General features: G+C 55.4%; 2 protein-coding genes across 12 annotated transcripts; one reads left to right on the forward strand and one right to left on the reverse strand.

The window, feature by feature from the left end:
* Positions 1-292: 292 nt before the first annotated feature.
* HIRIP3 (HIRA interacting protein 3) lies at positions 293-2969 on the reverse strand. Its single transcript, XM_047087310.1, has 7 exons — positions 2883-2969; positions 2685-2805; positions 2455-2569; positions 1211-2220; positions 942-1110; positions 760-858; positions 293-675 (listed from the first exon to the last, which is right to left on the reverse strand). Exons 1-7 carry the CDS (start codon positions 2945-2947, stop codon positions 512-514), a joined length of 1743 nt encoding a protein of 580 aa, XP_046943266.1. The 5' UTR covers positions 2948-2969; the 3' UTR covers positions 293-511.
* A 685-nt stretch (positions 2970-3654) lies between these two features.
* On the forward strand, positions 3655-12011 carry INO80E (INO80 complex subunit E). Of its 11 annotated transcripts, none has more exons than XM_047087313.1 (7): positions 3655-3741; positions 3899-3969; positions 4199-4251; positions 6810-6888; positions 6968-7103; positions 7487-7603; positions 11390-12011. In XM_047087313.1, the coding sequence occupies exons 1-7, from the start codon at positions 3661-3663 to the stop codon at positions 11609-11611; spliced, it is 759 nt and encodes a 252-aa protein (XP_046943269.1). In that variant the 5' UTR covers positions 3655-3660; the 3' UTR covers positions 11612-12011. The 11 variants fall into 11 exon arrangements, with proteins under 11 accessions (XP_046943269.1, XP_046943273.1, XP_046943272.1 ...); XM_047087317.1 differs by having other exon boundaries at positions 7538-7603; XM_047087316.1 differs by having other exon boundaries at positions 6992-7103.
* The last annotated feature ends 48 nt before the right edge of the window (positions 12012-12059 follow it).

Raw genomic sequence — 12059 nt, forward strand, 5'->3', positions numbered from 1 at the left:
GCCCACGGTATAGGGGTAAGAGAGGGGACCGGTTTTTTGTTTCACTATTTTTTAAGTTTATTCATTTTGAGAGAAAGAATCTAAAGCAGGCTTTGTTCTGTCAGCACAGAGCCCTACATGGGGCTCAATCCCATGAATCATGAGATCACGACCTGAGCCCAAACCGAGAGTTAGTCACTTAATCTTATTTAAGTAATCTCTACACTTCGAACTCAATGACCCCGAGATCAAGAGTTGCACCTCCCAACTAAGCCAGGCACCCCCCAAGTGGGGACCAGTTTTGACCAAGTGATTCAAACAACTCCTTTATTGAGTCTTAAAAAATAATCCCTGTAAACACCTTAAACTGAGAACATGAAGCTGAGAAGTAGGATCCCAACAATTTGTGTCCTTGAAGAAAGTCCTCTGAAGAAAGCGGCTTCTGCTCTGCAGGCACAGATTGGAGCGGGGGGTTGGCGGGCGGCATATCTGCTTTCTACAAGTGGAAAGCCTCCTGGGGAAGGTGAGGAGCTCAGTTACTCTCCCCATCACTGCTGATGATGCCACGCATATGTGACCAATCTGGGGGTGGGGGGCGGGGCTGTTCATCCTCTGAGCCCAAAGTCCGGCGGTATAGCTCCCCTGGGGGATCTGCTTCTCCTGAAGGGTTCCAAGCCGTGCGTCTGCGTGGCCGACCTAGATTGGGGGGCAGGAAAAGCAGATCAGTTGTCTGAGAAAACCCTAGCCCCACCTCTTGGGGAGTGGGAGGAAATCCCTCACCTGAACCACTGATGATGTTGGTAATGTCCAAGGAGGCTACCTCAGCCGCCTCCTCCCGCTGCTCCTTCAGGGCCCGACACTTCTCTAAGGAAGGATTGCCTGGGGCAGAAGAGGCTCATGATCCTCTCTTCCCCAGCAGCCAAGGCCCTCTCCCACAGCCTCCAGGGCACACCCAGCCTCACCCTTCATGCCCAGGGCTTCCAGCTCTGCCCGGAGGACACTGAGGCGCTCCTTGTGTGAGCGGCAGGGGCCCAGAAGCTTCTTGTAGTTTCGATGGGCACCACAGGCCCGAATGTAGCGCTTTAGCCTCATCACGGCTGGGTGGTCCTCACCACGGCGACCGGAGCCAGCCTGGCAAGGAAAAACAGCAGCTGAAGGCCAAACCTTCAGAGTTTGAGGTGAGGTCTCCGTCTTCCCTAAAGGTGGCCTCCCAGCCCATCTTCACCCTCACCTTCCTGCCTTTGGACTGCGGACTGCCATCTGTGGAAGAGGAGGAGGAGCTTCGTGCCCGGCCTTTCCTGGAGCTTTTCTTGGAAGAGCGGTTCCCCCTCTCCCCCTTAGGGCTATCCTCTGCCTCACTGTCACTCACCTCCCTCTCTGAGTCACTCGCCTCACCACTGATACCGCCCGCTTTGGCTGTCTTTCCAGCACCTTCAGCAGTTGGTTTCACCTTTCTCCAACTGTCTTCCCCATCCTCGCTGCTTCCACTCTGCCTTTTCCCACCTTTCTGCGGGGTCCTGTCCTTGCTCTTTCTCTGCACCAGGGGCTCTTCATCTCCCCCGCTGTTATCCCCACTGCCTGCTGCTGCTTTTTCCTCTTCTTCCTCTGTTTCCCCCAAGTCTCCTAGTAGCCTGGCTGCCCTGCTTTTCTGCTCGCAGCTCCTCTCCTCCCAAGCTGACTTTTTCCCTCCACTGCCCCGGGCTCCAGCTTTCCAATCCTTTTCCTCTTTCTCTCTGTTCTCTTTCTTCTTGGCTATGGTGTCTTCCTCCTCACTGTCCTTTGCACTTTCCTGGTGGCTTTCAGCACCTTTCTTTCCCTCCGCCTTCTTTCTTGTCCTCTGGGCAGGTTCCTCCTCACTGTCCTCACTCTCTTCCCTGGCCTGCTTCCTACTGGCTGAGGTTTTGCCCGGTGCCTGCTTATTCTTTGTCACAGGTTTCTTCCCAATCCTGCCTCTGGACTCCTCCTCGTCCCCTTCCTCATCTTCCTCACTGCTCTCTTCCTTTGAGACCTTACTTGTTCTGGCGGAGCCCTCTTCCTCCTCCCCACTGCTCTCCTTCACCTCCCTCTCTAATCCAGTCTTTGCAGCCAGGTCCCTCTGCTGTTCCTCATCACTGCTCTCCTCAACTGCTTTCCTTGAGGCTCGCTTTGGACTCTCCTCCTCTGCTGAACTGACTTCTGCTGCCATCCCATTCTTTGCTGAGAGGCCAAAACAGTCTGGACTGGAGGCTGCAGAGCTGGGCTCTGGAATATGGAGAGAAAAGAAGGTTGGGATGGGTTCCTCCTGTCCCTTCTCCCTCCACTTGGGATTGGTTACCTCTGACAGATGGAGGGAAGGGCAACAGAAAACACAGCTATCAATCGGTCCACCCTATTCCTGGTTCCTGACTCACTGGCCTCGTACCCTCATCTAATGCTTTGGGATATAATGCATGCACGATACTTTTTGAATGAACCAACTGTACAAAAGTCACTAACCTGACTCCGAATCGAAACGGAACCTTTTTCTCCCAGGGCCACTGCTGGGGGTGGGAGGCCTCTTAGCCTTCTTGGCAAGATCTGGCCTCTCTTCCCTGGCACCTGCTTCATCTACCTGCGTGGGCGCAAGAGGTCAAAACGTGTAGGAAGGTTGTGTTTCCTACGCCATCCCAGGCCCCTCCTCCTCAGCAACAAACCCCGCCTCCCGCGGCCCAGGCTCGCGCCCACACCTGCACTTTCAGCAGCTCCTTCTCCACCAGCCGCTTTAGTGCTTGCTTCTCGTCGGGTTCCAGGTGGTCGCGGCCCGCGTGAGCCAAGAACCTCCGCCGCACTATGGAGTGCGTGAGCGTGCTGCGGAGACATGTGTCAAGACGGAGTCCCCGTCCCGCCCCTGCCCTTTCCAACCCCAATTCCAGTCTCTAGTGCACCTGAGGTCCGGGCGGCCTCGGAAGAAGCTACGGATGAACTCCTGCATCTCGTTCTCCCGCGCCATTTTGCTCCACCTGGGATTGGTGGCTCCCGCCTTTTTTTCTTCTCGGCCTCCGTCACCGCGTTTGACAGGAGCTTGCGCACTCTGGAGGGTCGTGACGCGGTGAGGGGAGGGACGGTTGGGGGTCGGTGGCGGGTCGCTTGGACCGAGAACTTTGCCAGACAAAACTTGTTTTCCTCGGGTAGTTGGAGGGTCTCGCGGCTCCTTTTCTTAGGACCAATCGTTTTTTCAAGTTCTCGTTAGAAACTGACTGGGCGCCCGCAACCTTTGGGTGTAACGTAATCAACCTGCGACACTGCCTCCTCTCGTGGTCACAGGCCCTAGCTAGGCGACTGTGATTTCGAAAGACAGATGGAAAAGGATATCCTCGCCTGAAAACTAAGAATCCCTGGAGGCAAGTCTTGCGGCTTCCGATTGCTAAGCACATCTGGAATCAGTAAACGTGCCTTCGTCGTCCGCCATCTTTATGACCTCATCGCGTCGCTGCGACGCCATCTTCAGCGTAGTCCCTGGAAGCAAAGTTCCTTTCCCGGTGTTCCCTAAGAGGGCAGCCCCTGTGGTTAAGATCCCTGGGCGCAGGGTACGCCGGGAGTTGTAGTCCCAGCGGACACAGCCTTGCGGAGTCTCCGGAAGTGGAGGCGTGAGAAGCCGGGCTGAGCAGGCTCCGGGTAGCGGGACGCCCGACTACTGCTGGGGCACTGCTCCCGGGGCAGGTCATGAACGGGCCGGCGGACGGCGAAGTGGACTACAAGAAGAAGTACCGGAACCTGAAGCGGAAGCTCAAGTTCCTCATCTACGTGAGTGCTGGCGTGAGAGGTTGTGGGGGGTGAGGCCTGGAGTCTGTAGGACCTCAGTTTACCCACGTGTAAAGGGGAGTGGAGTGAGCTGTCCCCAGGTCCCGGGCGTCTTTACGGGTGGCCGTTGGCTCAGCGCCCCACCTTGCCTGTGATACAGGAACACGAGTGCTTCCAGGAGGAACTGAGGAAGGCGCAGAGGAAGTTGCTGAAGGTGTCCCGGGATAAGAGGTGGGACACGGTGGGGGTGGGGGACTGGGGGGAAGGGGAATGCCTGCGGGTGATATGGCTCCTGTGGATCTACATTCGGACCCTGTCCTTGGAATTAGGCCACAAATGCATGGCGCCTTCCTTGGGGCTGTTGCAAGGATCCAACGGGCCGGCTGGACGGGACAGGATTCCGGGAGAATGTTACTGAGATGGCAACAAACACTCTTGTTCTCTCCGCCTCTTCCCTTAGTTTCCTCCTAGACCGACTTCTGCAGTACGAGAACGTGGATGAAGATTCTTCTGGTGAGCAAGGTCATGAAAAATTGTTGGAGGACATGGCTCCTGGCACTTCAGCAAGCCTCCTGGGCCCCTCCTTTTAGGCTGCGGAGGCTGATAAAAACCTCCGGTGGTTCTTAAATCTATCGGTTATCCTTCACTCAAGCATTTATTGCTTTGCACAGGGGATACAGTGGAATTCGCATTCTGGTTGAGGGTGATAGGAAAGCAAAGCAGCTAGGGTCTCAGATGTGAAAGGAATAAAATCAGGGTTGTATGGTAGTGATTGGAGCAGAGCAGGGGTTGATAAGCTTTTTCTGTAAAGGACCAGGTAATAAATAGTTCACATTTTGCAGAGCTGTTGCAGCTACCCAGTTCTGTTATGGTGGTGCAAAAGTAGCCAGAGGTGATCTGTAAATAAATGAGCTTGGATGTGTTTCAATAAAACTGTATTTATGGACACTGAAATTTGAATTTCATGTAATTTTCACATGTCATAAATAGCATTTTTTTTATCCCTGCCCCCAACCATTTGAAAATGTAAAAGCCATTCTTAGTTTGCAGACCGTGTAAAAGCAGGTGACAGAGAGCGTCAACAGTGCTCAAGAAAAGCCTTTTTCAGGAAGTAATATTTGAGCTGAGACCGAGATAAGAAGCAGAAATCAATCTTGGAAAGATAGAAGGGAGAGATTTTCAGGTGGAGGAAATGACAAAGGCAGAGGGAAGAACGGACCAGGCTGTCTGGAGAGCAGCAGGGCTGAAGCATGTAGTGTTTCCAGACTTTGTTTTGAGCGTGGGACTCATTACATCAGACCAAGTCCCCCCCGTGCATACTTACTTATAAAACAATTTAATGAAAAAACAATGTTAAGATCATTGTATACAATTTGTTCTGTTGGTGTGTAGACTTTTTTCTTTCTTTCTTCCTTTCTTTTTTTTTTTTTTTAAACTTAATGCTGGTTGCAAACCAGTCAATTGACTTGATGACCCCACTAATGGATTGAGACCCACAGTTTGAAAAAGTACAAAGGTGGGCGTTTGTGGTCCCGTTCCAGGGTCCGGTCCATGTAACTTATTTGAAATACGGTCACCTCTTCCCCATGGTGCCTTTAAACACTGGTCTGGAGCAGGGGTGGGCAAGCAACAGTCAACGAGGCTGTTTGCTTTTGTAAGTAACGTTTTATTGGAACACACGACGCCCATTTGTTTATGTATGATAGGATGGTGGATGATGCGTGAGATCAGAGAAACAGGCAGGAGCCAACTCGTGTAGGTCAAGGCAAAACGTTTGGCTTTTTATTCTTGTTTCTCATTGTCTATCTACTCCTTTCCTGAGATCTTCCAGTTAGTTTGCTGTTTGAGGGGGGACTTCAGGACAGGAGCTATGAGAAAACCAGCAAGTTCACGGTCACAGTGGAGTGAATCTGAGGGGTGACAGCCACAGCTGTCAGCCACCATTCCTATCCGGGAAAAGCCCACAGTCTGGTCAGGGAGACACCCACACACGACACATCTTAGCACAGTGTGAGGAAAACCATGACAAGTGAGAGTAGCGAGTTGTGGGAGAGCCCGCAATTAACTGAGCCTGAAGGATTCCAGAAGGATTCTTCCCAGAGAGGTAGCATTTAATCCGCTTCCTAAAGGATCTCTCTGAGCAGGGAAATTGGGAACAGCATATGATCACGGGTCTCGGGTTTTTTTGTTTCTTAAGTTTATTTCGTGTTAGAGGTGGGGAGGGGCGGAGAGAGAACCCCAAGCAGGTTCCACACTGTTAGCGCAGAGCCCAGTGTGGGGGCTCGAACTCACAGATTGTGAGATCATGACCCAAGCTGAAGTTGTCTGCCTAACCAACTGAGCCACACAGGTGCCCCTGTCAGCTATTTGGAAATGAACCGTGGGCCTTCGAGGTGACGTACAGAACCGAGAGATGAGTTTCTTTTTGAGAACATAGGTGGGCATGATGTGGATAGTACAGTTTGGTTGGGAGACCAGAAAGGTAGGTTGAGACCAGATTAAGAAGCACTCCGAGTGCTTGCAGGCAGTGGGGAACGTCACCAGAAAAGCCGTGATCGACTTTACCTTTAGATCATTCTGGAATTGAAGTACTCAGTGGGTGGAGGGAGAGGTGAGATTGCTTAGATGTGATTTTGATGGTGGCCCGACCTAATAAAGGCCAGTGGTCTAAAGTGGTCAAGGAGTCAGAGATGTGGGTTCAAGTCCCAGCTCTACACTTTGCTCTCTGAGCCACAGTGGCCTCCTATGGAAAATGGATGTGATGCCCTCAACTTCCTCCTTGGTTGGTTATGAAGACAGGGAGTAACAGTGACCCAGAACACTCTTTCAGAGCCTGACACACAGTTAAGTGCTTGACAGATGTATTATGATGGAGTCCAGGCAGGAAGTCCATTGTCAAGGACGTTTCAGGAAGCTGGAGAGGCTGTGGGCCTCCCAGCATAGCATGTATGTGCCACCTGGGGAGTCAGGTTCCCTGGGCCCCTTCCATAGAGTTGAGATTGCACCTCTCTGAGGTAGACTGGAACCCCCCTCCCCCCGCTGCCCCACTGATCAGCCCTCCCCCCTCACAGACTCAGATGCCACTGCATCTTCAGATAACAGCGAGACAGAGGGAACACCCAAGTTGTCGGACACGCCAGCCCCCAAGAGGTGAGAAGAAGCCATCATTCTTCTCTGGGGGTGGAGGGTAGGGGGGGGGTACCTGGGCTTCCTAGCTGCTTCTGACCAGCCCCCTCCCCTGTCCTTTCTCCAGGAAGAGAAGCCCTCCACTGGGGGGTGTCCCCTCCCCCTCCAGCCTCTCCCTGCCTCCTTCAACAGGGTTTCCCCTTCAGGCCTCGGGGGCCCCCTCCCCATACCTGAGCTCGGTGAGTTGGGGTCAAGGGTGGGAAGTATAAGTGAGATGCCTGGGAAGAAGGTGGGCATCGTTTGGGCAGATGGGCCTCATGAGGGGTGAGGCCGGCCCAGCCCTGGGGGCGTCTGTCTGGGTGTGACCAGCAAGCGTTCCTTGGAGGGGTGTGAGTCGGGGCTGCCCGCTTCTCTCTGGCGTAGGAATGGGGGACAGACGTGACTGAGGAGAGCAGAGCTCAGGACAAAGTCCTGCTGCTGTCCCCTCCCCTTCTGTTCTCAGGAGCCACACTCATCACCATCTCTTGTTTTTCCATTCTTCCTCCTGTTTGCGTTTCTTCCCTTCACCCCCCACCCCATCCACTCCATTTCCCATCTCCATCCCCCTGACTCCTGCCTGCAGCTGGCTTCCCCCCCCTACCCCCCATTCCCTTCCGACTACCTGGCCCTGCAGCTGCCCGAGCCCAGCCCCCTGAGGCCCAAGCGGGAGAAACGGCCCCGCCTGCCCCGGAAACTCAAGGTACCCTGATTGGGGAATGTTAGGGAGGGGCCAGGATGGCAGCAGGACAGCCAGCTGAGGGAGGCTCAAGACAGGGGCTGGGGCCTGTCCAAAAACTTCCAGGGATTGATTTAGGGCTGCTGGGGGCCCAACCCAGGGCCAGGCGCCAAGGGCCAGGTCAGAGAAGTGCTGGCCCATAGGCTTGGTGAGGAGAAAAATGAGGGGTAGGACCAGCCTTGTGGGACTCAGAGTGAAGACTCCTGGAGGCCAGTCTCGTTTTTCATAGCTGTTCTGTGATGCCAGGCAGTCCCAGGGGACAGGTAAAGTTGTGGACAGTCAAGTCAAGGCTGCACCAGTTAAAAACCACGTGACCGTGAGCAGGTCTCTCTGACCCTCTAGATCTCCAGTTTTGCATCTGTAAATGAATGAGTGATGAACAAGGGTTTCTGGAGCACCAGCTATGTACCAGGTACTGTCTTAGGTGCTGCAGATGCAGTAGTAAACAAAAGAGACAAGAAATCCCTGTTCTAGCAAGAGCGGGGGAAAATGGACCCGATAAATCGGTGCCAGTGCTAAGACATGGAGCCAGGTGAAGGGCATGGGAAACTCCAGGGTAGATAGGAGCTGATACTTATGGGGGTCTGGTCTGGGACGGTATTCGGTCAGAGGCTTAAAAGAAAGGAGAACCAGCCATGCGGCTCTCTGGGAAAGTGTTCCAGGGAGAACAGGCAGCGCGAAGGCCCTGTGGAGGGTGGGTGTTTGGCTTGTTCAGGGACCAGGAAGGAGGTCGGTGTGGTCGGAGGCAAAGGAGGGGTAGGTGGGGGAGTGAGTAGATCAGAGAAATAACCAGGGGGCAGGATTGTGGAGAGCTTTCCGGGTATCGTAAAGATTTTACTTGTGCTGCGAATAAAGCGGGGAGCCATGGTAGAAGGTCGGGCAGAGAGGAATCTGCTCCAGTGTACGTGGTTCGCTGCTGTGTGGAGAGTGGACTGGGGAGGGGCTGGGTCAGGATGGATGTGGGGAGACCTCCGGGGAGGCTCCTGCGGGGAAGCGGGTAGAGCCGCTGAGAAGTGGCTGCTGGATCGATTTCAAAGATTGAGCCATGGGAAGACCAGCACGGGCTGTGGGAGAGAGCAAAGGCAAGGGCGAGTCCAGGGTGTGGGTCCCGAGCCAGGGAAGAAGTGGGCTAGCCTTTCTCTGGGACCAGGAGATCTGGGAGGAGCAGCTTTGGGAGGGAAAACGAGTTTGGTTGTGGATGCATGAAGATGTTGGCTGGAAATGCCAGCCAGACAACAGAGGAACGTGAGCCTGGGGCTCGTGGGTGCGCGTTTTGAAGTCATCGGCGTGGAGGCGGGCACGATTATTGGGTGAGAACGTGGATGGAGAACAGAAGAGGCCTGTGCACTGAGCCCCGGGAGAGATGGGGCACAGAGGACACAGTGCCCTCCCAGCTCTGAATCCAAGTGGAATTCAGACTGGGCAGGACAGCTTTCAAAGTGGGTAGACTATAGACACAAGGCCCTGGAGCCAGGAGCAAACTGAAAGGTCGCTTTGTGGCGATTAGGAGTGTGGGTTTTGGAGTTCACATCTCAGCTGTGTCTCTTACTCCTTCGGTGACCTTGGGTCTTGAGCCTGAGAAATGGGTAGATAATGCGTGATAATGCTGGCCCTTCGATCTCCTTGGCAGGGATTTTGCTTCTCGTCTGTAGGGCAGGATGGTGGAGAAAGCAGGGGTCAGCGAAGCCTGGAGCGGATGGGTAGGGGTGTGGCATGGCGGTTTGAGGCTTTCTAAAGTGCTGGGTCCTGAAGAGCTAAGTTCTGATCATACCAGCACGAGAAGGTTGGTTGAGAGAGGGGCTGGGATCTGTTGCTGTGGTGGAGGAAGGGATAAGTCGGGGAAGGCCTCCAAGAAGAGGTCATATTTGGGCCCAGGGAAAGTGAGATTTGGAAATTTGCAGGCTGAGCAGGAGTGGAAGGAAGACGAGAGACATGGTGAGAATATTGTTTGGGCTGACGCAGGAGTGAGAAGAGAGAAGGACGTCGGAAGGAAAGACAGGGTGAGGTGGGGCCGCAGAAGGCCTGGGTATCCACAGCCAGGATGTCCTGTTAAGGGGTGGGGGTCACTGAACTTTCTGGTGACTTCGTCTGAGGAGACAAGAGACAGGCACAAAGACAGGAACAGGTTAGTTAGGAGCCTGGGCCTCGGTCAGACAGAGTGGGTTTGAGTCCCAGGTCCTCCAAGCACCCACCTTGTGACATTGAGCAAGTCATTTGCCCCTCTGAGCCTCGACTTTCTTCTCTGTTCAGTGGGGTTAGTGTAGGATAAAATGAGTTAAAGAAGAGAAAACACATAGCCCAGTGCGTGGTCCCTGGTAAGCTGTGGGTAAACAGGAGTGCTCTCGGTCACACAGAGGCAGCCATTGAGTAAGGCCAAGCAGGTGTGGGCTGTGGGGACGAGGGTGGGGATCCAGTGGTGGCAGCCAGAGGAGGGAGGCTTCCTCATGGAGCTGGGCCTCCTGTCTATCACTGGTCCCAGCAGACTCTTGTACCTGGAGGCACCGACCAGGAGGTAAAAGCCACCGCCACCCCAAGGACAGCAGCCTGAGGGCTGAAGGTGTGAAAGCAATCCCAGGGACCACCGTAAAGACACATATAAGCGCTTCCTGCCACCCCGACCTGGGGCCAGATGGGACACACTGCCCACTGGGGTCCCAGGAGCCCTGTGCCTTAAAAGTCTCCCTTTGCAAGTCTCAGATTCCTCCTCTGGCCCATGACCTCCCCTCCCTTCGAGGGTGTTCGGAGTGGTCAGAGACCGTTAATGGAAATCACCTGGCACAGAGCAGGTGCTCAGTTTGTGCCCACGGGCAAAGGGTGAGACCCCCCCCCCCCCAGAGCTCTCTGTGGGGAGGACATCCGGCGACGGTGAGGCTGGAGGGTCGGGCAGGACAGAGGCCACTTCTCAGCCTCAGAGGACAAAGCAGGACTTTTGGTAAATAGAAAAAGGCACTCCAGGTGGAGGGACCGGCCTGTTCTCAGGCACGCCTTACCACCTGTCCCAAGGGCAGCGAGGAGCCTTTCCCTTGTGTGGAGGAGTGACGTGCTCAGGTTTGTGTTTTAGAGAGCTCACTCTGGCTGCAGTGTGGAGGAAGAGCTGGCTCTGGGAGAGGCTGAAGGCAGGGAGTCCAGTTAGGAGGCTGGGACCGTAGCCCAGGTGAGCTGTGAGAGGAGGGCCTGGCCTGGGCCAGCGGCTGTGGGTATCCCAAGGAGGGGCCCATCCAAGATATAAGAGGTAGAAACCTCCCGCTGGGGGGGGCGGGGGGGGGCGGGGCAGAGACCTCGGACACCCTCCACCTAACCAGTGAGTCCCGAAGTAAGAGGGAGGAGAGGAGGCCAGTGCTGGCAAAGTGGGGTCTGGGGTGCCCAGAGGCGGGCGGGCAGGCAGGTACCGGAGGCTGCCTCTGACCGGCTGTGAGTGCCGACACAGGGGCAGCCAAGGTGCCTCCCTGGAGAGGGCAGGGCCAGGCCTTCCCCTCCTGGTTTCTGTAAGACCCCTCACCACCACCACCCTCATCACCGCCTCCATCACCACCCCTCACCTCCAGGCACTTGCTGGTTCGAGGCTCAAGGGGCTGAGGTGGGGCAGGCCCCTGATTCCAGCATTGGCCGGCCCGGCTGTGTCCACTACCCCTTGGATGAATCTTTGCCCCCTTCCCCATCCCCCAGAACTGCCTTAGGAGGCACTGCCAGCCCCCTGGATTCCAGTGCCTCCCTGATAAGCCCACTCTGTGTTTCTTCCCCCTGCTGCAGATGGCCGTGGGACCCCCTGACTGCCCTGTGGGAGGGCCGCTGACTTTCCCAGGCCGGGGTTCTGGGGCTGGGGTGGGGGCAGCCCTGGCCCCACTGCCGCCCCCCAAGATGCCTCCCCCCACGATCCTCAGCGCCGTCCCTCGGCAGATGTTCAGCGACGCGGGCAGCGGGGACGATGCCCTGGACGGGGATGATGACCTGGTGATCGACATCCCGGAGTGACCCCCCCACCCCTACCCCCGGCCAAGCCCTTGCCCCGTGCCCGATGCCAGCACACACGAGCCCCCAGCTTCCGCAGAGACGTTTATTGACGCCCAGTTGCCATGCTGCGGCCACTGACACAATCAGAAAAGGCGTAAACATGCACGAACGTCCCCTGGAAGGTGGGTCCCCACTGGGGAGGGCACAGGCCCTGCCCTCACATCCCAGCCCCATCCAGGGGACAGTTATTTAAATGAGTGGCCAGGAGCACTGCCACCTCTCCGAGAGGCAGAGACCCTGCAGTGGCCCCCCACTTAAAAGGGCAGCTGTACAGGGCTAGGTTGGTTGGTTGGTTGGTTGGTTGGTTGGTTGGTTGGTTTTTAACGAAGATTCTGTATTAAAGGAGTGGCTCTTTTTTGTTTTTCGTCCTCTTTTTTGGAAACATTCTCCTCCTCCAAACCCCCCCTAA

Source organism: Lynx rufus, unplaced genomic scaffold, assembly GCF_022079265.1.
Source record: "Lynx rufus isolate CCGP_SWC_20201006 ecotype Redwood Valley unplaced genomic scaffold, mLynRuf1.p SCAF_23, whole genome shotgun sequence".
NCBI classification, from domain to species: Eukaryota; Metazoa; Chordata; class Mammalia; order Carnivora; family Felidae; genus Lynx; species Lynx rufus.